The 24,973-nt window shown below is 44.0% G+C and overlaps 5 protein-coding genes, 1 long non-coding RNA gene and 2 other non-coding genes across 9 annotated transcripts in view; 5 read left to right on the top strand and 3 right to left on the bottom strand.

Moving 5' to 3' along the window:
• Positions 1–382: 382 nt before the first annotated feature.
• On the bottom strand, positions 383–1,112 carry LOC130514450 (uncharacterized). The gene is made up of 2 exons (XR_008947001.1): positions 981–1,112; positions 383–671 (listed from the first exon to the last, which is right to left on the bottom strand). It is a non-coding gene; the product is annotated as an uncharacterized LOC130514450 (long non-coding RNA).
• Positions 489–4,938, top strand: ddx18 (DEAD (Asp-Glu-Ala-Asp) box polypeptide 18). Its single transcript, XM_057013659.1, has 14 exons — positions 489–664; positions 977–1,165; positions 1,237–1,389; positions 1,724–1,859; positions 1,942–2,042; positions 2,150–2,349; positions 2,460–2,574; positions 2,924–3,063; positions 3,173–3,334; positions 3,406–3,558; positions 3,818–3,931; positions 4,028–4,084; positions 4,161–4,338; positions 4,629–4,938. The coding sequence occupies exons 1-14, from the start codon at positions 559–561 to the stop codon at positions 4,772–4,774; spliced, it is 1,950 nt and encodes a 649-aa protein (XP_056869639.1). The 5' UTR covers positions 489–558; the 3' UTR covers positions 4,775–4,938.
• A 49-nt stretch (positions 4,939–4,987) lies between these two features.
• Positions 4,988–13,589, bottom strand: LOC130514250 (glycerol kinase-like). The gene is made up of 19 exons (XM_057013768.1): positions 13,316–13,589; positions 12,469–12,542; positions 12,179–12,285; positions 11,995–12,072; positions 11,150–11,229; positions 10,925–11,062; positions 10,722–10,831; positions 10,332–10,398; positions 9,241–9,276; positions 9,046–9,113; positions 8,641–8,683; positions 8,478–8,558; positions 8,215–8,293; positions 8,033–8,129; positions 7,841–7,925; positions 7,598–7,718; positions 6,663–6,806; positions 6,505–6,591; positions 4,988–6,211 (listed from the first exon to the last, which is right to left on the bottom strand). The coding sequence occupies exons 1-19, from the start codon at positions 13,367–13,369 to the stop codon at positions 6,198–6,200; spliced, it is 1,563 nt and encodes a 520-aa protein (XP_056869748.1). The 5' UTR covers positions 13,370–13,589; the 3' UTR covers positions 4,988–6,197.
• A 1,010-nt stretch (positions 13,590–14,599) lies between these two features.
• Positions 14,600–20,322, bottom strand: si:dkey-219c10.4 (high affinity cGMP-specific 3',5'-cyclic phosphodiesterase 9A). 2 transcript variants are annotated; one of them, XM_057047904.1, is made up of 14 exons: positions 20,166–20,322; positions 19,502–19,663; positions 19,375–19,426; positions 19,166–19,268; positions 18,438–18,580; positions 18,286–18,345; positions 17,057–17,234; positions 16,768–16,890; positions 16,116–16,208; positions 15,896–15,963; positions 15,691–15,793; positions 15,216–15,320; positions 14,999–15,145; positions 14,600–14,912 (listed from the first exon to the last, which is right to left on the bottom strand). In XM_057047904.1, exons 1-14 carry the CDS (start codon positions 20,269–20,271, stop codon positions 14,718–14,720), a joined length of 1,638 nt encoding a protein of 545 aa, XP_056903884.1. In that variant the 5' UTR covers positions 20,272–20,322; the 3' UTR covers positions 14,600–14,717. The 2 variants fall into 2 exon arrangements, with proteins under 2 accessions (XP_056903884.1, XP_056903893.1); XM_057047913.1 differs by having other exon boundaries at positions 19,193–19,268.
• A 620-nt stretch (positions 20,323–20,942) lies between these two features.
• Positions 20,943–23,584, top strand: nifk (nucleolar protein interacting with the FHA domain of MKI67). Its single transcript, XM_057027045.1, has 6 exons — positions 20,943–21,175; positions 21,536–21,664; positions 21,995–22,103; positions 22,432–22,643; positions 22,727–22,789; positions 23,051–23,584. The coding sequence occupies exons 1-6, from the start codon at positions 21,053–21,055 to the stop codon at positions 23,276–23,278; spliced, it is 864 nt and encodes a 287-aa protein (XP_056883025.1). The 5' UTR covers positions 20,943–21,052; the 3' UTR covers positions 23,279–23,584.
• On the top strand, positions 21,700–21,828 carry LOC130513243 (small nucleolar RNA ACA64). Its single transcript, XR_008946655.1, has one exon. It is a non-coding gene; the product is annotated as a small nucleolar RNA ACA64 (small nucleolar RNA).
• Positions 22,817–22,945, top strand: LOC130513236 (small nucleolar RNA ACA64). Its single transcript, XR_008946654.1, has one exon. It is a non-coding gene; the product is annotated as a small nucleolar RNA ACA64 (small nucleolar RNA).
• Positions 23,585–23,949: 365 nt separating the features above from the next.
• The window catches only part of clasp1a (cytoplasmic linker associated protein 1a), a 36,355-nt gene continuing 35,331 nt past the window's right edge, over positions 23,950–24,973 (top strand). The window contains exons 1-2 of the mRNA XM_057027058.1: positions 23,950–24,089; positions 24,770–24,973. Coding sequence (XP_056883038.1) covers positions 24,087–24,089; positions 24,770–24,973 — 207 coding nt within the window. The 5' untranslated portion in view covers positions 23,950–24,086. The remainder of the gene's footprint in view (positions 24,090–24,769) is intronic.

Here is a 24,973-nt window from a genome sequence, read left to right as displayed (position 1 = left end):
CATTATCAACAATATAACGATGACAAAACGTATATTTTAGATATAAATTTAGATTGTTTTCTACCATTTGTGCTGTGATGTGTAGATAATTTTTATTTGCTGTTGGCTGCAGGTACAGAAACCAAGTTAATTGCACTGCGCATGAATGGGCACACAAGTTTGTTTTTATCTTTTTATCTTTCCAGTAAAAGAAATACAAATGTAAGTACGCTTAAAAGTGGTTATGTTGATAACACATGTTGTAAAAGACCGATTGAGAACAGAATTAAAAAGTAAATCATTAAAAATAAAAATCAAATATGTGTAGAAAATTGCTTGGTGTGTAATAGTTCGGTATCACATTTGTTATTTATAATAAAATCATTACTCATCAAATATGTGCTTTTCGAGGAATATAAGATTTATTTAGAAGTCTAAACTTTATTGTGGGAATCCAAAATCAAGCCATTTGTGTTCATCCTTCGATGAAAAGTATTGAGAACGGGTCCTCAACATTTTCAGTCAGGCACTTCCGATGGGCAGCCGGAAGGGTCCTGAGCCTTCCACACGTGTGTAATCATGGCGGACCTGCAGATGAAGCTTCTTCGGAAGAAAATTCAGAAAAGAAATGAAAATAAGAAAAAGCGCAAGTTGCCCAGTAAACAAGAAGACGACGACGACGCGGGTACGTGCTGAGAAATGTTAAACGTCTGTCGTTCGTTCAGCTAGGTTCTAAAAAGGTCTCGAACTGGGAATATTAAGTTAGCCTCGTTAGCTCCTCACGGCACAACGTTAAAGATGGGATTTTGCCGACACCGGCTGCTTAATGTTATTAATTGTTAATACATTGCATTGCGATCTCGACATGGTGTCAAATGTCATGGATAAGGTGATCTAAAATATTGTCACTTGCTGAACTAGTACAGAATCGCATTCGCTCGTCTCACATGTCTGACTAAAAGTGTTGACTAAAGTGTTGGAATTCTCTTGTTTTCAGCAACACTGACCTTAAACTCCAACGGGTTGGAAGATGAATGTTCGGGGGAAACGTCAACAGCTGGCAAAGCAGCCAACGAGGCCAAGCCGAAAAAGCAGACCAAGGACCCCTTAGAGACCAAAACGGAAGAAATTCCTTCAAAGAAAAAGAAGAAAAAAAGGAAGCTCGTCCAAACAGTCGATTCTCCTGGTAATACTAGATGCAAATGTAATCAAAGTCCATTTATTTCATTTCATACCAATGCATCATTCTAATTACAGCTGAGAAGAAAACGAGAAAAGTTGATGAGGAGGAAGATGAAGCACCAGTAGCAGACGAAAATAAGGAGATAAATTCAGAAAAGCAGAGTGAAGATGATCATTCAGAGAAGGAGGATGAAGATGATCAACCCGAGCTTCCTTCTGGCTTAACTGGTAAGACCATAATATCTCCTTCAGCTGTAATAAGTAATTCGTTATACGACAAAAACCTGTAAAGTCCTTTAAACATATATGTCATGGATTAAACCTTACAGACATGTTCCTAATTAATTTGTTCAGAAGACGGATCAGAAAGTAATTCAGCTATTTTGCCTTCAAGTGTTGCCCGTTGAGGTTTTCCATCTTGTAACGGGTGTCAGCTGAGGCAGACAGCGACTCGTGTGGTCGTCTTTGTCAGGAGACTCGTCGGTGACTCTAGACAGCAGCGACCGCAGGGACAGATTCTGCTCAAAGTTTTCAGACTACACATCGTCTTTCTGCCTTTCAGGTGCATTTGAGGACACTTCATTCGCGTCGCTTGCTGAACTCGTGAGTGAGAGCACACTGAAGGGGGTAAAGGAGTTGGGCTTTGAACAGATGACTGAGATTCAGCACAAAACCATTCGCCCCCTATTGGAGGGCAGGTGAGCTTCTGCTCTTTAATCCCACCTCGTGATGAAGAGATTGGCGTTCACGTGCAATCATGTCGGGTTTGCTTCCGTGCAGGGATGTTTTGGCTGCTGCTAAGACAGGAAGTGGAAAAACTTTAGCCTTCCTGATTCCTTGTATAGAGCTCATCTACAAACTCAAGTTCATGCCCAGGAATGGTAAGGCTGCATTTTCTCTGTAATGTTTTGGAACGTCAGACTTGAAATTGCAACTTTGCTTAAGCATCCAGCTTTTAGAGCACTGATTTTACCTGTTGTCCTTCCAGGTACAGGTGTAGTGATCCTTTCACCCACACGTGAGCTGGCAATGCAGACCTACGGTGTGTTGAAGGAGCTGATGACTCACCACGTGCACACCTACGGTCTGATCATGGGGGGCAGCAATCGCTCAGCCGAGGCCCAAAGACTAGCCAATGGTGTCAACATCCTTGTGGCCACACCTGGCCGTCTGCTGGATCACCTTCAGGTGGGGAGATGCCAATGGTTGGGAATAATGGAAGTCCAGTTGTTGTCTAATTTGTGCTGAACACCCTGGTAAATTAGTGAAAGACTTGAACTCCTAAAATTTACTTTCAGAATACTCCTGGATTCATGTTCAAGAACCTGCAGTGTTTGATCATCGATGAGGCCGACCGGATCTTGGAGGTGGGCTTTGAGGAAGAACTGAAGCAGATCATCAAGCTGCTGCCGAGTACGTGTCCTCTCATCTTTCTGTAAAAATGCTATTTAGATGATGGTGTTGATGCTCACTCTTAATCAGAACCTCATCATCCACATTTTCTTTGAGCAACTGTCTAAAATAAAGGTTGCCCTCAATGTTATTTAAGGCACATGGCCACCAGGGGGCGCCGTTGACTTGAAGGGACTGCAACTCTCCGACTGTGTTGTTCTCTGAATGTTTTCAGATCTGAGGAGGAAGTTGCATCCTGGAAGTCTTGTTAATGTTGTGTACTGAACATTCATTCTCTTGCGGCCAGATTCAAACAAACACCTGTTGCACGACTCACTACTAGGTCTTCATTAATATCTTCTGTGTGCAGAGCGGAGACAGACGATGCTGTTCTCTGCAACTCAGACCAGACGGGTTGAGGATCTTGCCCGCATCTCCCTGAAAAAGGAGCCACTCTATGTTGGTGTTGATGATGACAAAGAGAAAGCCACCGTGGACGGCCTTGAGCAGGTAATCTGGACCTGGTTTATCTTTTTTAAATGTTAAGTTTCAATAAATTTTAGACGCATGAGGGTGGGCTATGTATCAGCTGATACAAGCAGATCTTTGTTGGTTTCAGGGGTATGTGGTGTGTCCATCAGAGAAGCGGTTCCTCCTGCTCTTCACCTTTCTTAAGAAGAACCGCAAGAAGAAGCTGATGGTCTTCTTCTCTTCCTGCATGTCTGTGAAATATCACTATGAGCTGCTCAACTACATCGACCTTCCTGTCATGGCCATCCATGTGAGTGTTCCTCCGCTTTTCACGCTCTTATCTGCAGAAACAGCTGCGGTAAATCTTTTTTTTTATCTCAGGGAAAGCAAAAGCAGACCAAAAGAACCACCACCTTCTTCCAGTTCTGCAACGCTGACTCGGGCATTCTGTTGTGCACCGACGTCGCTGCTCGAGGTCTAGATATCCCTGAGGTGGACTGGATCATCCAGTATGACCCACCTGATGATCCTAAGGTATATTAAAAACTCTGAAAAATAGATTTTAAATCAATGGTTTCAGCTAATGTCCTGCTAATTATTCTTTTTCTCTTAAAGGAGAAAGTACTCATTTACAACTTTGCATTGTTTGCTGTGATTTCTGAATTTTATATATCTTTTTCTGCTGTAAACCACTTCAAATCTGCCCACCGTGGGATCAATGAAGGTTTAGCTTATCTTAAAATCCATCTAAAGAAGGTGTAGAGAGTTGGAAGTATTTCTTTATTGTCTGCAGGAGTACATCCACAGGGTGGGCAGGACTGCCAGAGGCATCGAGGGCAGAGGTCACGCTCTGTTGATCCTGCGTCCAGAGGAGCTCGGCTTCCTCCGCTACCTCAAACAGGCCAAGGTACCTCTGAATCCACACATCTGCTCGTCTGGCCGTCAGCTTTAATGTTAATGCACGTTTAAATTCACTGCTCTTCACCTTTAATGTCACATTCAGGTCCCACTTAGTGAGTTTGAGTTTTCTTGGAGTAAAATCTCTGATATCCAGTCTCAGGTGAGCTTTCAGTTTCTACACTGCATCTCATCAACTTTAGGTTGACTTTTATTCATCGCATTTATTTCCCCCCCAGTTGGAGAAGCTGATAGAGAAGAACTACTATCTCCATAAGTCGGCACAGGAAGCCTACAAGTCGTATGTGAGGGCGTACGACTCCCATTCACTCAAACAGATCTACAACGTAAATACACTCAACCTCCTCATGGTGGCGCTGTCCTTTGGCTTCAAAGTGCCTCCATACGTTGATCTGAGTATCCTTTACAAGCGCTTGACTGTTGGAAAAATGAAAGGAAATTTACCAAAAACGTTTTTGGTGTTTACATCTATGACATCATCACCTGTTTAGAGAGCTTGTGGCAGTCAGTTCAGTTACCATGGCGTCCTTATGGTCATTCCCAGCAGGACTGTAGCATAGTTAGCACACATCATTTTGACATGAAAGGCTCCAGAGTTTAAAAGTGTCCTGTCTCAATATGATTTGATAGACTGTATCCATCAGAACTTTGGATCAGCTGTTGACCTTGACTCAGCTCCTCTTCAGATGTCCACAGCAGTAAAGGTGCGAAGCTGCAGAAGCGAGGTGGTGGAGGCGGCTTTGGATACCAGAAATCCAAAAACACTCACAAATCCAAAATCTTCAAGCACGTCAACAAGCGGAGGAGCGACAGCAGGCAGTTCTCCCGCTGACCTTTCCTTCCTAAAGAACCGCTTTATCACCCCGACTTGGCATCATTTGACCAGCTTTTTACTCCGAGTAATTCAATTCTTCTTTTTCCATGTAAACATGAAACCTGTTCCAGTTATTCTCTCATCTTTTACTTCGACTGCGTTATTAAATCTATTGGGATATATTTGTTTTGTGTTCTGTAAACTTGACAACTGCAGTTTTAGTCACACGAGTCAGTTTTTTGTATTTAATTTTACTGATTTATTCAGTATTTCAGTTCCCAGTACAATAGAACCGTTACCATTGACAAAATTAAAAAAGACAATATTCTCACTGAAGAAAAGTCAGAAAAATTCCATCTCCCATAAATTATTTTCCTCCATGAGCTCATGGAAAAAAGGGTTTGCAGATGGAAAAATGCATTTCAATTTATGAATATATTTGTTTTTGGTGTGCTGACACAAATGTCAGACTTGGGGTCGGGGGGGGGGTACTCTCGACGCTCAGTCCCGTCCCTGTAGTGTTAAAAAGCCTTGATCCAACCGGGGTTCCTGACCCCCAGTGGGAACCCATTTACATCCCTGCTGTAAACAAACCCTCCTGTTAAACCAGTGCTTCTCAATTATTTTCTGTTACGCCCCCCCTAGGAAGAAGAAAACATTTTGCGTCCCCCCCCCCGCCGTGACTAGAATTAGTATCATTTGTCTATGAAATTGTTATAAGTACACCTCTGCATAACATTGTATCCTTATTAACATTAAAGAAAACAAAAAAAGAAAGAAATATAGACCAAAGCGGGATGATTGTTGCCAATATTCGGCACGTTTTCGCTGCAAAAACTCAAGCGGCTGATCAGCGTGACTGGGGTGTAATGTCTTTAAGTGACGCCTTCATTTATTTGGCTTCATGCTGTCCTGCCAACATTTTTAGACACAGTAAACACACCGGTCTTTCCTCGTCTCCCACCGTAGTCGCAGTGAAGCCAAGCGCTATATATGCTTCGTCATATTTCCTCGTCTTAGCTTTCGTTTGTCTCATTATCTCCGTCTCTCTCCGCCTTTCTTTTCATCACTGTTAAGTATTTTTTCATGCTGTCTCTTGATGGTTTGTTCACTGCACTTTCTATCTCTTGCTCTGTGGTGTGTGTGCGCGGGATGTGCAATTACACTTTATTCTAGTACGGCAAAAAAACATGTTCTCCGGGGTCACACGCGCATCGCATCGCAGCGCACCCCCCCCAGGGGGGCGCACCCCACTATTTGAGAAGGGCTGTGTTAAACTGATTAAATTACATGAAACAGAGAAATGAGAATCTACAGGAAGGTTAAAATAAAAAGCCCGTTGCTTTAAGAACATTTCAAAAGTCCGCACTGGCTTTGAATACAGGATAGAGTTGGAGTTTTGTCCACAGCAGGCCTCCGTATCTCCGCAAAGAGGCCCCGATCACAGCTGACTTCCTGCGGATGACAGTGAGGTCGTAGTTATGCAAACATCTGCTCCCTCATTCTCATCCCAGAAACCCTTCATTAACCCTTCATTTCAGACATTTATGAAAGAACCTGCAACAAGAACCAAGTGGTCTGTTTAATATGTCAAAATAAGTCAAATCCTTTATTCCTATATGACTTTTTAGCTGCCAATTAGGTTGAAGGGTTTTCTGTTTAGAAGTTGGTGTCATGGAGCAGCTCAAAGGCTTAAATTTAACTGAAAAATAGGTCAAAACGCGTCAGATTTAAGGTCAAACGTGTACCGTTGGTGCAGCAGTGAGCCTCTGTGGTCTCCCACTTCATGGATCTCTGCACAGCTTTCTTCCATCGAGCGAAGCGGAACTCGCTCTCTGACAGGAACACGGCGCAGGTCAGAAGTGATGCATTCAAGATCAGGCAGGCTTCAGCTTCAGTTCCTCACCGTCAGTGTTGATCTGAGGCTCATACATCTCACACGTGACCTTCGGGAGGTGACTGGACCTCAGGTTCCACACGTTCACCCCCTCTGCTGCCCCTGCTGCCATGGCTGCCCCCAGAGCCGTGGTCTCGGACATGGTGGGTCGTACTGGACCGACGTGGGACAAGAGCAGAGAAGTTAACCTCCAGCAATACACCAAGTATTTAGGAGGTGAGAGAAGAAGCAATCATTGTGAAATGAAACGGTGAGATATTATGACAGCAGAGTTACATTTACTGCAGCAAAACTAAGTCAAGGTTCAAGTGTGTGTAAGTGCATGTGTGCGTGGAAATGGGTCAAAAGTCAGATGGCCTACTAGAATCAAAAGTCCAGTGTCACCAGTTATTGACCAAACACAAGTTTGCTGTTAGATAAATGAAGCTGTTTGTTCAGGAGTGACATCTTGTTTTGTAGCTTCAGTTTATGTCACACAAGAACAACGTTGCTCTATAAAAAAACCACATAAGTTGTTTGATTTGGAAGAGAAGGACGTTGTGAGGGATTTACAACAAAACCAGGAAATAGATATCAGCCAAAGACGACACAAAGTGACGAGGTGTCAGTCACTCCTGTCCTGGTTGAACAGCTTTGTTGACCTTTGCTCTAGTTTAGAGGAAGAGCTCCGTTTGATTTACTCTTCTGTGGTCGAGTCGGATTTTAGAGCAGCTTAATGAGAAAATATGTACTGTGTTCTTCTAGGGTAACGTCCTGGTCCAGTGAGACAGAACCCCCCTCCTGGCTTTAGACTGAAATGATTCCTCATCACCGTTTGCTACTTTATGATTTGACGCTGTGACTTTCAAATTCCCAGGAAACTGTTCTCCTAAAAAGGTGAACTGGTTTGGTTTGGTTCAGCTCGGCACAGTCAGGAATGAAAGCACCTACGGCCATGTTCTCACCCACAGTCACGCCGAGGATGTCCGCTTGCAGCTGCATCAGTAACCTGTTGGACGTCATCCCTCCGTCCACCTGCAGCTGAGCCAGAGGAACCCGGCTGTCCTGGTTCATCGCGTCCAGAATCTGAGTGACGGATGCAAAACCACTGATCATTAGATGACTTACTCTTACTCTGAAATGTCATGCTATATCATCTGCACACATTAGTACCCAAAATGCCTGGGTGGAGTCGAGATGGCCCTCACCTCTCTGGTCTGGAAGCAGACGGCCTCCAGGGCAGCAAAGGCCAAGTGGCTCTTGTTGGTGAACTGGGTGAGCCCACAGATGATCCTGGAACAGAGTTCATTTTCATCACTTATAGTCTGCTCCAGAGCTGGTCTCGAGTCCATCGTCAAGGCCGGAGCAGAGCGTGTAAAACATTTTAACAGCTGTCTCACCCTCTTGCACTTGGCTCCCAGTAGGGGGCGTAGAGCCCAGAGAAAGCCGGAACAAAGTAACAACCATAGGACGTTCCAGCTGTTGCCGCCAGCGTCTCTGCGATTAGACAGCGGGGACAGATGTTAACGATGTTTGTATAATAAGAGAGTGATTAACAAACCAAACATGATTAACAAACTACCTATCTCTGCTGAGGATTTAATGATGCCCAAGTTGTCCCGCAGCCATCGTACCACAGCCCCAGCAATGGCCACTGAACCCTGAGAGGACGAGAAGAAGAAGCACCGTGCAGGTCAGAGCCACACGCTGTTGCATGTGCAATCAGTCAGACAAGAAACCATCCTGGAACGGTGGGTGAGATCTCTCCATTGGTACCACCAACCAGTGCAAACTGGGAGGGGTTTTCAGCATTTCGGCAGGTCTGTTCATGAACGACTCACAGACCTCGAGCGCGTAACATGCCGGCACGTCTCTCCCCAGTTTGTAGGCAACGGTGGTCAGCAGGCCGTGGTCGGAGATCACCGGCTGGGGTGAGAGCAGGAGTGAGTGCAAACGATCGACAGGACAAACAGTGAGACTGTAGTTCAGGATCGGTCTCCCTTCTCACCGTGGTGCCCGTGTTCTTGAGCATGAAGCAACCGGTTCCGTACCTTTAACACCCACAACAAAGGATGGAATAACCATCAGTAATCTGTGTTGATTACAAGGTTACAAATGGAGGTTACAGGTTACAGCTGCCAAACAGAGGCTTTGCAGTTCTGCTTTTAAGGATTTAACTGTCCGGAAATCTATTTCTGCATCAGTGAAGCATCTCATGACTGATTTCCTGGATGAGGCAGCAGCACTCCCACTCGTTTATTTTGGTCACTGTTCTTTAGTCATCATTCTCATTGCAAATGATGTCGGTGAAATCTGTTTATCCTACGTTTGTAAGGGAGGGAGGCCTTAATTTGACCAAGGATATGACACAAATGAAATAAAACAGGATGTTTATGTATGAAAAAGCACTTACGTGTTCTTGGCTTGACCCTCTTCGAAGCACATCTGACCAACCAGAGCAGCGGACTGGTCGCCGAGACACTGATGAGGGGAGAGTATTGGATCAGAAATGTCAGATATGTTTGATCAGATATTAAAGAACAGGGGCCGAGACCGATAATAAGGACTGAGTGAACAGGACAGGACAGACGGGAGGGTCCAGACCTACCCCAGAGATGGGAACTCCTGCCATGGAGCTGGATTTCTGGTGAGAGGACAGAAATAAAGGTGTAAATCTTTAATGGCACCAGAAATGTCATTATTTGTGTATGTCCATCCCTGGGTGCTCCCGCCTCTCCGGAACCTCGGCGTGGGAATTTTGGGCGAAAAACACTCGGAACCTAATGGAATATTTGTTTATCTCCCTTTTCTGGTGAAGTCGTTGCGGTTTGTGAGAAATGGTCCAGCTGCCATTTAAGATGCTGCTTTTGGAGGAAGTGGGCGGAGTCTTCCCAACAGAGATAATCTAAAGGCAATTCAGCAGATCTGACCTGTGACCTCAAAAACTCGAGCAAGTTTACATTTGAGTAAGAGCGGACTCAGGCGATACAGGATCTTTACAAACAGCATTCAGATGGGACTCAGGGACAACCAGTAGCCTCAATGCCTCTGGTCCTGGTCCTGCCCCCCACCCTGGCCACCCAACAGAGACGGGGCAAAGTGTGTGTTGCATAAAATGGGTTTAATGTGTAAGCTACCTCGATGACACAGTCGTATAACAGATTACGTTTTACCAAGCAGTCATGTGACACTAATCTGTCTGTGCTGCATCATAAACACCATCCTGATCTTATCCTTACGTTATCAGCGCTCACAAAAAACTCTTTTCTACACTATTGAAGAGACTGAAGACAAAAATAAGATATGGAAACACTGTAGTACAGATAGAAATGGCTGGTTTTGTCCCATGTGGCAGTTTCCAGTACTTTTCCTTTACTACATACAGTTCAGGTGGTGGAGTACCAGCTCTTAATTGGCTATTTTCAGAACTTTTTGGATTTTAAAGGGTTCTGCAGATGCTCAAAATGATAACAGTTCACCTATCTCGGCCTTATCAGCTGATTCTGCTCCTCACAAACCTGAAAGGATGACAATCTTTGACCGACCAGCACATTATCACGTCGACTGATTAAGATCTCAATCATGTGATTATCGCAGATATTATGAGACAATTTAGAACAATCCTTTATGCTTTAAATGAGTGTGATCTTACAGCAAAGTTCTGAGTGTTTCATGATGGGGGGGCTGCACTGAACTCACCAAGTAACCATAGATTTCAGAGGAGCTTCGGATTGTTGGAAGGATTTCCATCGGGACGTCAAAGTAACTGAAGACAACAAAAGCACAACAGAAGAGTCGCAATGAAGATCTGCTCAAACATGTTCAGTCTCACTAACGCGTGGGGAAAATAACGAGGAGCAAAACAGCAGCTTTTAATCGCAGAAAGATGCACAGAACTACCAAGAGACGACCACAGCAACGTCTCCATCACAGGAGGAGGGGAGGAACCCCAACGCTGACGCTGAGAATGACCCTGACACAGACCCACAGAAGGAAGGACTCTAAGCAGCGGCCACCATGTTGGTCAGGCAGAACCTGGTTCGGTGGAAGTGCAGAGAGAGTTTTAACTGTTATCTGAGTGTTGCTGACCTGCAGAGTTCAGAGTCCCAGTCCATGGTGTGAATGTTGAAGAGCATGGTGCGACTGGCGTTGGTCACGTCAGTACAGTGGACCCCTCCGCTGCTGCCCCCCGTCAGGCACTGGGGGAATAAAAATCAGACTTTCTCCAGAGACACGACAGCAAAAAGCCTCCCCAGGTCCTGAATGACCGTCCACACGTGTGCAACACTTACCCAGATGATCCAGGAGTCCACCGTGCCAAACATGGCGCGCCCGCTCAGCACCGCCTGACGTACCTCGTCCACGTTGTCCAGCAGCCAGCGGAGCTTCACTGCACTGAAGTAAGTGCTGATGGGAAGGCCTGTCTTGTGCTGCAGAGAAAGACGAGGGCAATCCATAAACTGGAAGTCTCAATATAAAACACACACGTGGCTTTTCTTCTTCTTCTTTCTCCAGACCTTCAGGTGGTTCTTGTCCTTTCCTGGAGCTTTGTTGATGAGGTTCTCCACTGTGGACTGTGTGCGCAGGTCCAACCAAACTACAGAATTGAGGTTCAAACAGATTCAAACATCAGGAAGATGAAGAAACGCATCAAATCTGTCAGTTTTGTGTGTCTTCGGTGCACAGAATGTCAGCACAGCCTCTGCTGGGTGCAACAATGCAACAGCTCCTACGAGCATCACGAGTTAATACGTCAACATCTGTCCTCGGATCGCTCACAGACTGAGCTTTGGTGATTTAAGTCAGCAGAACAACCGACAAGTCCTTTTAACTGAACTTGTCCATCTCTAATATAATAGATGGTGACTTAGTTATTTTTGATGCTCCAATCTCCAGAAAACCTTCCTGCTGTCACTTCTGAAGGAGCAGCAAGAAATTCAGCCAGACTGGAGTTTTAATTTGATGGTTTAGATTAAGTTTGGCACTTTGGTAACTGCCCTAAACTAATACATTACCTCTAAAAGTGTTTCTGTGAGGCAGCAATAGTAACTAGCACATGTAAATATCAGACTCTAGTGTAGTGTAAAGCTCCAAAGGGGCATGTCCCCAGCTTTTAAATCACTCAGCAGGCGACGGCACATGGAGCAGCTGGGCTGGGAGGGAGCCGCACAGACGAGTCACATGACACCACCAGGATGACGCAATAATATTCATAAAACATGTTGCTAATAAAAGCCTCAAGAAAATATATCACAGCTAAAGAGTGAAGCTGGCCTGCTGCACTCACATGAAAAGACCTTAATAATTACTCTCACATTAAGCACGTGAAACGCTGTTGCTCTCTAACGTGTACCACACTCACCAATGGCCCTGTACAGCGGCACGCCGGTCTCTTTGTCCCACACCACAGTGGTCTCTCTCTGATTGGTTACGCCCACCGCTGAAGGAAAAGCAACATCCTTAATATCGATAAAACTCCACCTTTAAGGACACCACGGTCAGCGGGGAGCGTCTGATTCACACATGGTTGATGTGTGGTGACACACCTTTAATGCTGGAGACGTCGACATTGAGCTGGGCGAGCTTCTCACAGGTCCTCTCGATACACTCGTAGACAGACTGGATGATCTCCTGGGGGTCCTCCTCCACCCACCTGGTTTAAAAGCAGGTAAAGATGTGAACAAGCACATTACATGTCGCTCTTGCTACATATTTTAAATAAACTGTCTTTGGCTCATTTATAGAAAACCAGATCGGCCTGTCTGAGACTATGACATTCGTGATTTTTTTTCAATAACTCTTTTAAAAGAGAGTTTTTAGTTAAGCCAGAACTCACCCCTCCTTGGGAAAACTCTGGTTGATCTCCACTTGGTGCTGACACACTAATTCTGTTGTTTTTGTATTGAAAACCTGTAAAATTGTCATGTTTAAACCACAACGATGCTAAAACAAAGGATACAAAAAAAGCCTTTTATATGAGGAATGAGGCCAAGAGTGAAACATTTATTTTATTTAAAAGGTAAACAGATACATGCAAATATAGTTTGAACTGTAAATCTGCAGGAGAAAAATGAGCAACGAAAAGAAAAATCTAAAATGACGTAAGTGGGAGAAGAGCAGTACAAAGCAGAAGTAAGAAGAACTAATCCGAAACAGATGGAAATTTCAGTTTGGCTAATGCCAAATATAGTCGACATTTTCCCAAAATTCTAAGCAACAGCAGCTGTTTCGTAACTTCTGGCTGAAAAAGCAGCAGCTGACGAGAACCACAGACTCCAGAGGGTAAGTGGACTAGTTTTGTAGGTTTGTTAATGACTTGACTTGGCTTATTTCGGAATGATTCAAGCTCTCTTCTAGCTGTGGCCCATGAAATGTCCAAGTAATGAATGTGTTACGACACATCGACAGTAAAAAGACACCAAATGTGTTATACTGTTTAAGCCACAACTTAGGTGTTCTTTGTTCGCTCAACTATCTTTTCATTGATTATTTGACCACAAGTTACAGACAAGACAGAAGAGTTTGGATTTGGTTCAGTTTTGACAAAAACAGCAGAAACCCAGAAAGTTCACACCAAATTATGAACAACACAAAATCACCTCTAACACTATTTACCATTATTAACCATCCTCCTCCACCTCATCATCATCATCATCATCATCATCCTCATCATCATCACTCACCAAAAATCTGGTCGAGCTCGTGCCCTGGTCAATCGCAGCAACAAGTGGATCCATTCTTAAACTTTCAACAAAAGTTTTCTTTGGTGAAATTAAACTGAGTTGGTTCAGCCGCTCCACGAATAATTAATTAATTAATAAAATGATCTCTTTGCTCGATCACCAGAAGTGTTTTCTGTCTTTAATTCCGCCTTCTTGTTGCACGAGCAGGAGGGCAAGGGCAAGTGGAAAAACTCTCGGGCTCGGCGCTACCCAGACCCGGAAACGAGTGACTGTATCTGGGCAGTGATTGGTCAGCAGCCAGAAGGTGAGGCTCGGCGATAGCCAATCAGATTGTGGGAGGAGACAAACCCTCCGACGCTGACGCCGCGCGGGGGGAACAAAAATAATGAGAAAACCTTTAAATTAACAATCGATCGTTTGAGATTCGATTAAATAAAGACCTGAATAAACTGTTCCACCGCGTTGGTTTACTTATACGTAAATGTACGTAAATTAAAAAGAAAAAAGCTTTCAACACAAAATAAGCGTACAAAATGTAACGAACCTGTCGGAGGATGCGTTCATTTGCTGGCGGAATAATCGGTGAAACGAGCGTCTGGAGAGACAATAACGAGCGGGGTCAGAACAGGGACATCTTTGACAACATTTCTTATGTAACCTCGTACTTTTGTTGAACGAATTGAGTTATGAAACGTAACTCAATCTTGCAACATGACATGTGCAGTAACGTGCTATAGCCATAACATACTGTTACCTTTTTACATATGTTGCTGTTTTGCATATAATACGTAAAGATAGATACATATACGTTTAATGTTCTATCACAGCCATTTTACTTTAGTTTAGCCTTTAATTCGGGTTTTCGGGTGTGGTGATTTCACAAACGTGTCCATGATGACTGGTTTTCTCAGGTATGAACTCAAGCCTTTATGGTGAGAAGCACTGACAAATATACCGACAGCGACATCTACAGTCCAGCTCTCCACTCACAATAATGTTATTAATTAGTTATGATTATTCAGCTCTTGGAAAGAGTATCATGATTGTTCAGGAGAGCTGCTTTTATAATACAGCGTTTATGGATGACAGTAAGTTTAGTTATTCATGTTGCTAAAAATGTATGAGCTTCTAAATCTGTGTCCCTTTGTGATATATGCATTAAATAATTAAATGACAATGGTGAACTGTGTGAGCATATAAACATAAGTTAGTTTTGCTTTTTCCCCTTTAGATTTCAAAATATTAATTTAGAAAGCACAAATCACTGACAATACAAAAACAAAATTGAAATTGCAACTTTTATTCCAATATAATTCTCTCCCTCCACTTGCTTTCACTTTGACTGTGCGGCAGGATGTTCTTCATCAGTGCAAAGGTGGATTTTACTGACATCTCCCAAAGTTCACTGTGCGTCCTGTTTGGAGGCTCGACCTCCAGCGTCCGTGTGGACATCCGATGTGCTCTGTGCACTCACAGCTGTCTCTTTACTTTTGGACACGCTCTCGCTCTGAGCCCGGTTCTGTTTCTCTCTTTCCAGGGCTTTCTCCATCTCCGTGTAGTAATCCAAAGCCTTTCTCACTGGGTCGATAATGTGCTGCTGCAGATCCAATTTTAAAAACTGTCATTGACGTGTCCCTGCGTGGTCCATTCACTGAAAATCTGGCGGGTGTGTACATATTTTACCTCCAAGCAGGGGAAGAGATTAGCCAGCTCGATGAAGAGAGGCAGCAGGACGAACCTGATGAAGCCTGTTTGAGATGAAGGTTTGGTCACTTTATCCCGGTCCATGAAGGGGGTGACGGGGAGACCCTCCAGCTTCTCCACATCACTCTGAGGACGGAAAAGGAGAAATTATTCATGAGTTCAGGTTTTTAATTCTCTCTGTATTCTGTATAATTACCTGGTTGTAAAACTCCTGCAGAAGACAGTCCAGCCAGGGCTCGGCCACCTCCATGGGCCGGGCCTCGTTGGAAATGTCACTCACTTTGATCAGAATCATCATCAGCTGCACACACAACATCAAAGAGGACATATTGATGCTATTTGCTATTTGCTAATTTCCCTAATGGACACCCCCTAAAGGGATCAATAAAGTACCCTGATTCTGATTTTAGGAACCACAATGCCATCAAACCAAATCCTCCCATCCATTCATCCATTCATCCATTAATGCTGCATGTCAAACACATCCTCTGAGCTGGGACCTCAGCTGGAGCCCTTTATTCATGAGTAGATGCAGTTTTGGAGATTCATGCCATGTTGTCATGTTTGTGTTGTGCCTACAAGATGAAACTACAGGATTCTAACCCCCAACCCCAACCCCACATTGATTTTCCCTCTTCTGTGCATGAAACTGATGGATTTTGCATTTTCACCACGTCCTTGTGGTCCTTGTTGGTGAAGTCAAAGGCTGGCAGGATGGACTTGAACTTGTTGAGAATCTCATTGTGCTTGGTCATGTCAGTGGCCAGGATACATCTGCAGGTAACAGAGGTGGAAAGGAAGGCAGGTTATAACGTGAGCCTGAGCCACGGCGCCATCATGCTGTGCACGCCAAGAAGTTCAGGAGGACGGTCTCACTTGATGATTCCTTCCCTGATGCGTTTGTACTGATCTGCAGGCAGATTTCTGAAGATGTTGTTTTGTGGCTGCAAAACAAAGAGACATTTATTGCTACTTTACAACTCCAGGGCCTCCAGGTTATGACCCTGGAACCTCCAAAGAACGACAGTGTAGCACCAATAAATGTTTCAATATCTTTGCGTTGTTTATATGATTTGCCATTTTCACCCTGCTTCACCTTCTCTAGTATCTCAAAGGCCACAGCACAGTGGTGGTTCTCCAGCGGGGAGATGTCATTGTATCGGAGCGCGAGTTCAGTCCGAGCGTTGATCTGCACAGATGAGCATCAGTCTCCCGTTAATGTTCATGTTATAATCCATTCTGTGATAGATAAAGTCCTATTTGTTTGATTTGTGGTTAAACTCCTTAAACAGGAAGGTGAATGAGGCCCATTATATTAGAAAATGTTTAATCTTTTAAGGCACGTTCCCTATCAAAACACTCACCTACATCCAACTTTACATTAAAGCAGCTTTTACGTAGTTTCAGGAGCTGTGACAGCTGTGCACACCTGACTGTATCTTCCCTCTCCCCTTCTCTGTCCCCCTGCAAAGCACTTTTTATGTCACGTTTCCTGTTAGCTTCATTTTTATGTCAAATGTATTTATCTTTCTGCGCTGAACTGGCCGGTGCATGAGCCAAGATAAAAGGTTCTATGGAATTATTGTGGGAAATAAAATGTACTGTTTTCACCTTTTAAAGCCATCAAGGAAAAAAAGGTGCCTTTCTAATACCAAGGTGATGAGGTGAAAGGGTGAAACAGGCCTCAGCCGCCCTGTACGTACCTGGGTTATGAAAAAAGGTAACATTTAAGCATTTTACATTTTCACCTGATAGGCGTTGTTGTATCCCTTGTGATCAAGGTCATGACAGACCGCAGAGGTCAACATGATGAGCAGGTCGATGGTGTCCATCTTAGTCCTCAGGTCAGTCAACCAGATCAAACCGTACATCTGCGCAGACACACAGGTTCGGGGTTTAGCAGCAGCACTTTTCTGGTGCTGCTGTGAAGGTCCTTCACCAGCCGGGTCGAACGGTCTGACAATCACAGGAGCTTGTGATTACAACTACAAGTGGACCCTTCATGCTTTTCACCCTGACACACACACACACACACACCATCTGGGTAACGCAGAAGCAGTGTTTGAAGTTGTGAAACGGGATGTTGTTGTATCGTCGGTAGACTTCAAACAGGAACTGTTGCAGAACTTCAGGCTCAATGTTGAAGGTCGATATGAAATCCAAGTCTGTGTACATGAACTGCAGGAGCACCATGATCTCTGCATCCTCCCACTGCCTGCACACACACACACACACACACACACACACACACACACACACACACACACACACACAGTTATTTGTGCCATAACTGTGTTTCCAAAGTTTATGCAGAAATCATCTCCCATTTCTTTCATTCTTTCGTGGTTCGTCTTCTTCTTGGATTGGTGTGTTGTTCAGGACAGACTCCAGACAGGAAGTGACAGTAACCGGGTGTGATTGTGATTGATCGAATTTCAGGATTCATTTTAAAGTACGTTTTACTGGATTTGTTAATGATGGCAACATTTGTATGAAGCAAACCATAGAGCTCATGCCGAACTGCGCATTAACCAAACTACCCACATTATGTTTGCTTTAAAGTTGTCGGAGCAAATAAAATGGCAGCAGAGCCATGCTGAAAGCATCATTACATATGCGTTGGACCATGAAGCCCCCTTCAAACACAGCATGTTGATTAAGCCTTTTATGAAAGAGGTCTTTTGATTTGAGAGGCCTCTGCAGGCCTATTTATATTGAAATGAGTGTCTAACAGGAGAAACAAGCTCCTCTTCTTCAGAGGACCCTGCAGGGAACAACTACAATTATCGTGTTTCTGTCTCACAGGAAACAGGTGTGACACCCCCTCCCCCGGCCGCCCACCCCAACCTTCCCGCATCATCCTCAGAACCGAATTATCGTACGTTACCCGATGTCACATTTCATCCAGCGAAGGTTTTTACATGTTTTTGGAGTAACGTCATCCTTCCTGCATCATCAGCATGACCATGTTCAATTTTAAACATGGGATTGTTGATGAGTTCTTAATTGACGAGTTTGGAGCTGGTGTCAAGCTTTACGCAGCGTTTTCACGGTGTCGTGCAGATTGTTGCAGGTCTGTGTACTACTAGAATTTACCAGAATTTCTTCTGCACACTGATCTAAACAATACTTTTCAGTAGAAATGTAGCTTTTTAGGTCTTGGTCAGATGTGGCTCTTGGCAGTACAGACATTTTTTAATCATTACGTTTTTAACAATTCCAAATTCCACCAGTAATGGGTCTTTTGATCCTTTTTAAAGTCATACCAGTTGTCAAAGGTTGGAGTCTTCAGGTACTGTCTCACCTCCTCTGATATCTCCAAGGAGCTGCAAAGGTCACAGTTCAAGCATCAGTTATTCGGCTGATTTTTTCATCCACAACCCTGGAGAAGAAGAAGAAGCGTGTTGATGTGACGTGCCTCATTTGAAGAAACTTCTCTCGGACGTGCTCGCACTCCTTCCTGGTTTTGTGCAGGGTTCTCTTGTGGTAGAAGGGGGAAGGTTTAGGTGTTCCCTCTGACAGGTCTTTGAACAACCCCAGCCAGCTCAGATGTTCCACACTCTGTAAAAGATTGAGGATAAATTCCTCCCAGTCAGGATGAAGGTTAAAACCAAACCCTGATCATAGTGGCCAAGATAAAGTTCTGGCAACCTTCCTGTTTCATAGGTACAGGCAGTAAATGAGCAATGGGATGTATTAAAAGCATCTGTGGACTCTGCTGGTAAAAGGAATCGCTGAGATGTTCTTTCAGGACCGTTTCTTTGTTGACGTGCGTCTGTGTGCACTGCTATAGTAATGCTGCAGTATTAAATACACTGATACTCTGACAGGCTGGTTCTGGATTAGAGGTTTTTCTCCTCCAACAAAGCATGTGAGTCAAGAAACAAAGATATGTTCCCCTTTCAGGAGGAATTTGTAAATTTGCACATCTGGTTGGATTTTATCTTTCGGTGTGACATCAGCATTGATAAAAGAAACTAAGGTTTTTACCTGAGTGTTCCACTACGGTGGATATTTTAAGTTATTAGTTTACACCTTCCTGTTTCCTCCTTGATTTCTTGTCCTACCAACATGTTTTCTAGAACCGAAATCTCATTTTCTCTAAAAAGGAAGCTGTGAAGACAAGGAAGTTTTCTTTTTCCATACCTCCAGCTTCTCCCGGAACAAATCTACCTGTTTCTTCATCTCAAACACAACCGCAGGTGCCTCACTGGCCTCAAAGAAGATTTTCTTCTCCAAACCCCGTAGCCTGGGATCACATTAGTCGGGTGATGTATCAACACCACAATCCAAACATAAAGTTTGTGTTCATTTAAACAGAAGTTCCTGTTGTTGTATCTTTACTCATTTCCTACCTTTTCTCCATGGCCGACAGGTCAAACCCCAGAGCGCCAGCGAGCTCTACACCTAAGAGAACAACAAAAAAGACAGTTTGTCCCAGAACCACATGTGATCCTACATCACCTGCCAGGCTGGAGATACCTAAAGGCTCACTATTGCAGTCAGCGGCCACCACTTCCAGCTTGTAGCAGGAGTGTGGACTGTTGGGCTCCAGAGCCGGGGAGATGTTGATGATGCTGCCTCTGGGGTTGTAGAGCTTCAGGATGTCATTGGGTCCCGCCTCAGCCGCAGAGCGGAACAGCTCTGGATGGGTGGCCAGAATATTATCATTATTGTTGTTGTTATCAATGTCATTATTGTTATTTTTGTAAATGAGCTTCTGGACTTTAAAGTTCTCTCTGGGGTGTAAAGGGCTGCCGGTCAGCCGAGGGCTGGAGAACTGAGCAGACTTTTATACTTTATCACAAACTTGGCAAACCTGACATCAGAGACAAGTTCACATAATTCTGACTCCAAATCTGTAGATCTGATCTGAATTATTTGTTCAATAAAATACAAAAAAAGGCTTGAAAGATCTTCTTAAAAACCAGCCTGAGACCACATGAGGTGCGACGTGACAGGCTGTCAGCAGCAGCTGCATCACTGCCTGAGCTGTGCTTCTGCCTCCACAATAAAATAACGATGACTTTTGCTTCTGTTGGAACAATTCACAATCACACCCTAATGATCTTCTGCCGAGAATCATCTTATCTGGGTTTATGTGTGAAATCAGAACACAGTTATGAAGCCGATGGTCAGTCCTTACCTTTGACATCCAGTGAAGGACAGTCCACCGGGAATTCAGCCTGCTCTGGTCTCCCGTTCACAGTGAAGTAGATGGTTTTTGTTGCCATGTCATGAATTCTGCTCATGTTGCTGTGTGTACCTCTGGTGCAGGTCTCAGCTCATTATTTCTTTGATAAACACTCCACCCCCTTTTTCCACTCTCCCACCTTCTTCTCTGCTCCTCCTTTTATGCAGTCCACAAAAACCAAAAAGATTTTTATATTTGCTCACATTTCTACAATTGTTTTCAGTTTCTAACAGAATAACAAATAGAAAAATGTATTTTTATAATTCAGAAGTGAGTGAGCATTGTTTTCATCTTCGGTGAATAAATCATAGCAGGTAATAACAGTGCCGGTAATCATTTTCAAGCAGGACCATTGTAAAAAAAAAAGAAGATATTTATGTGTTTCTGTAGTTTCATATCAAATTGCAATGTAGACGATTTTCCATGTGTATAAAACAAATGTGCCCTGTTAATTCCTGTGGTCAATCATAAGATGTAGGATCTACATTTTAGAGTCATGACAGCCATCCCCTCAATCTTAAAAAAAAATGCATATTTTACCTCATAAGTTAAAGATTTACTTCGTAGAAAGAGCAGTGGTTCTCCAACGCTTTCAAATTCCATCATACCATCATATGCATTTATGAATGTATTTATTTATTTGCAACGCTGTTTTGAGGGTTAGTATTAAAAAGAGCTACGGTGTCATGCGCCATCCTGGCCTGTAGGGGGCACTGCCTATTTCCGTCTCTTCGCTTTTGGACCACGTGGGGCGGAAGAAGCGTCCATCGTGGTTTGGGTATAGCTACGGGTCGCCTTGCAAATCTTCATCTTCTTCCATTTATGTCTCTTAAATAGAAATGACGGAGATTAAAGGAGAAACGGCGCCAGAAACAGCTAAAGAGCTGCTGGCCCTTAACCCCACTCAAGAGTCAGAGTTCAGGAAAAAGGTCCAGGAAGTGAAGAAGAACAAATCCAAGAAGGTGGGTAAAAAGACGAACTAGCAAACGACGAGTTTTCATTTGATATTTCCCTCAAACGACATTAGCTCCACGATGTTGTCGTCCTATTAACGCTCTTTAGCTAACATATATGTAGCCTCTGTTTTTAACATCGTAACAAATATAAGGCTATACGTGATCGTAAAAATATACCGTTCGCCTAACACGTGTAAACAAACAACTTGTGAATTTTTGTATTAAACTTTCATCGAAGAGGTGAGGAAGCAGGTTTTATAGCGGACTCGGGGAAACATGCAGTCTGCACATCAGAACACTTGTTAAATAGATGCTTCCATCATCTGCTCTGTGTATTTCTCGTTTTCTTCTCTTTTCTATTTATAGGGAACCCATTTATCCCCTGGAGTGATATATGTGGGGCATCTGCCACGAGGTCTGTTTGAACCTCAGCTCAAAGCTTATTTTGAACAGTTCGGCAAAGTCCTGAGACTCCGACTGTCCCGGAGTAAAAAGGTAAAACTCAGAACTGTACTTGAGATTTGCTCGGCTCAGACTGAAAGTGAGCTCAGATGTCACCCTGGTCTGAGGTCAGATAACTGAGCCTACAGTATGTTGGTGCATTTAGCTTATCACCTGCCCACCTGTGACAGCATGATAAAACCCATGTTCCTACAAAATCTGGAGGAAAGCTAAAAGGAATCATTTGGAGTTATTATTAACGCCTCCTGGTCAATGATCTGAGACTTCTCCATCAAAGAAAGAAAATGTTGTGGTGTTGATTCATTTTTTTGAATAACAAAAGTATGAAATGGATCATTTTGGGATGTAACTTTCTGCCTGCAGACTGGAAAAAGCAAGGGATACGCGTTCATTGAGTTTGATTGCGATGACGTTGCCAAAATTGTTGCAGAGACGATGAACAACTACCTGATGGGAGAGAGACTCATTAAATGTAAGAAGTTTTTTTATATAAATCTGATTGAGACTGATTTCTCTAAAATTGTTCCTATTGTTTTGGCGGTTAGCTCGTTTTTTCTTTTGAAGATATAATTTGACTAAAAATAAAATTCTAATTGTTATGATGCACACACACACAGCAATACATAATAAATCTACAATTTGATTTTGTCCGTCAAATAAATGTATTTTCAAGAATTGTTTCTTAAACTAATTGCAAGTAATGTAGCCGTATTGATTTATCGTGTAATAACACGTGACAAACAGCAGGGGGCAGTAGAGGGTACAAGTCCACTAAAGATGAGGGGAACTGTTTTCACCAGGTCATGTGGTCCCAGAAGAAAAGGTGCATGCAGAGCTGTTTGTTGGCTCCCAGGAGAAATTCAGAAAGCCCAGGCATCCAGCCACAGCGCGCTACAACCGAAATCGTACACAAGCCCAAATAGACAAGATGAAGGAAAGGCTTCTAAGAAAGGAGGGGAAGCTCCGCAAGAGACTGGCAGCACATGGCATCGAGTACGACTTCCCAGGATTTGTACGTTTTCTTGACCTTGTCTAAGATCCACATTGTTCAGCACACGCTGGTGGTAAATAGCTGTGTGCTGTGTGTTCCTCCAGGCTGCACAGCTGCCTCAGAAGAAAAAGTCTTCAGGGGCTATGAATGAGTCTTCATGTAGTGAAGTAAGTGTTGTTGAATTTTGTTCAGGCACAGACTGAAAATGATCCCTGGTTTCTCAGTGATTTGGGATCAGACAACTGTGCCCACAGTAATGTGGTACGTTTAGCTTATTGCGAGTGCTTCTGTGTCTGCGCAATAAAACCCATGTACCCACAGCCACACACAAACGTTATAGGGTGGGTCAGGGCTGGAGAAAAATGTTTTTAAAATGAAGTGATGTCGGGGGGAAAGATGGGAGAAAATGATCAAATCTTCCTCTTTAGGATGCCACGCCCGTCTGCACCCCCTCAGTCCTGGAGAAGAGAAAGTCCATGGTCGTTGATGACAATGCAGATGACGAGGTCGTCGTTAAGATGCCAGCAGGAAAGAACAATGAAGAGGAGTCGGACGAAGAAGATAGTGAGGAGGAAGAGGACTCTGTGGAGATGTCGGAGGAGGAGGAGGAGGATGAGGAGGATGATGATGATGATGAGGAGGAAGGGGTGGAGTGAGGTTCTTCACTCTGTGGACTAAACTTCAGAGAAAAGACTGAACCATTGGAATAACCCGATGTCTGAGAGTAGTTTGGAACTACTGATTAATGAGGCGCATTTGTGGCGTTAATTAAATAGAATAAATATCTACCTATTTACTGTTTTTGGAGCATAAAGACTCACCCTGATGGAAAACAAAATTTGCTTTGTTTTTATTAATGTTTGAATTTTAATCATGTACAGTGATCTAAGAAAATGTAACAAGTTTTGCTTTTTACGTTCAAGCATGCTGCATCTATGGGCAAAATAAAAATGTGGCAGTGATGATGGATGAAAAGTAATATGACTTGAACAACCGGTGACATCACTGACAATTAACCACTTGGTAGTTTATCTCTAATGTGCTCCCTCAAAATTTGAATTTTTTTTTTATATTCAAGATTTATTTGGCTTTGTGTTTTTTTTTTTTAAATTAAGCTCGATTTCCACTTTAAGAACATTTATTTTATCCTTAAACAGACCAATTCCAAGTGACTAAAATCCCACCGCTGGACAGGTCCCAGGAGCGGCCAGCAGGTGTCGCCACACACCCCTTTATTTACTTCCGCCTTATTTCCATTGCCATGCGACAGTTTTCCTACTGCCAACATCATCCCCGCACCGACTGCGCATGCGTACGACGATCCCATTCTCGTCCTGCGGTTCGAATTCCGGGTGGAGAGAGTGAGAGAAAGAGAAAGAAGTGATTTTGCAGCCCGACATTGGATATTTACAGCCAGCATCTACGCACTGTTCGTCCGGGGCCGGCGCGGTTTGCCTTCGGGATATGGTGAGTGGAAAGGCGCAGGATGAAGGTGCTCCTCGCCTCCCTGTCCCGGTTTTGCTGTTGATAACTGAGGCTCATTGAAGGCTGCGCTAGGGGCTAGCGTTAGCTTCATTCTCTACACCCCTGCTCTGTCAGCTGCTCTGGGGGCCGCTTAGCGACCATTTTGGGGGGGAAAAGAGAGAAAAATGTCTTTTGTGATCACCTGGGAAAATGTTGCAGGTACAATTGCTTTCGTTGGCTTTACTTTAACATTGCGAGAAGCTGTCAAGGCTCTTCTTAATTCGGACGTTACTAGCAGTGGTGATGCTCCAACTCTTGGTTGGCTCGGTGAACCATGTCGAAAGGATCCAGGTTGATCCAGGGCCAGTTGGACTTTAGTCTCAGCAAGCCGGGCAGAAATAAAGAGGCCAAACGAGCCGTCTCCCAGTTCTCTTAATCAGTCCAGCTGACTCCGCTAGACCTGGAGGGATGACAATGGCCTGGACCAACGGGAACCTCCTTTGACATGATGTCACAATCGAATCACATATTCATGTAAATGGCCCCGTGTGATGATCAAGAATCCACATTTTATCATTTTGGTGTGGACGTGTCAACCTTCTCTGCATCCTCGCTGTCACCTGAGACACAGGTGTGTTGCTCTCCGCCAGATCGCCTGCCTGCTTTTGCACATTGCATCATAGGTCAGGATGATGGAGCCCAGTATGGAGAAGTACCTGGCCCAGGTCCTGCAGAAGGACGTGGGCAGACGGCTGCAGGTCGGTCAGGAGATCATCGATTACGTTTTGGATAAGGAGAAATCCCACGATCTGGAGCAGGACCAGACGGCGTTGGACAAGATGGTGGACGGCATCGCCACCTTATGGGTCAACTCCAGCAACTTTAAG

Source organism: Takifugu flavidus, chromosome 1 (genome assembly GCF_003711565.1).
Source record: "Takifugu flavidus isolate HTHZ2018 chromosome 1, ASM371156v2, whole genome shotgun sequence".
NCBI classification, from domain to species: domain Eukaryota; kingdom Metazoa; phylum Chordata; class Actinopteri; order Tetraodontiformes; family Tetraodontidae; genus Takifugu; species Takifugu flavidus.
This window is presented reverse-complemented; position numbering and strand designations above follow the sequence as displayed.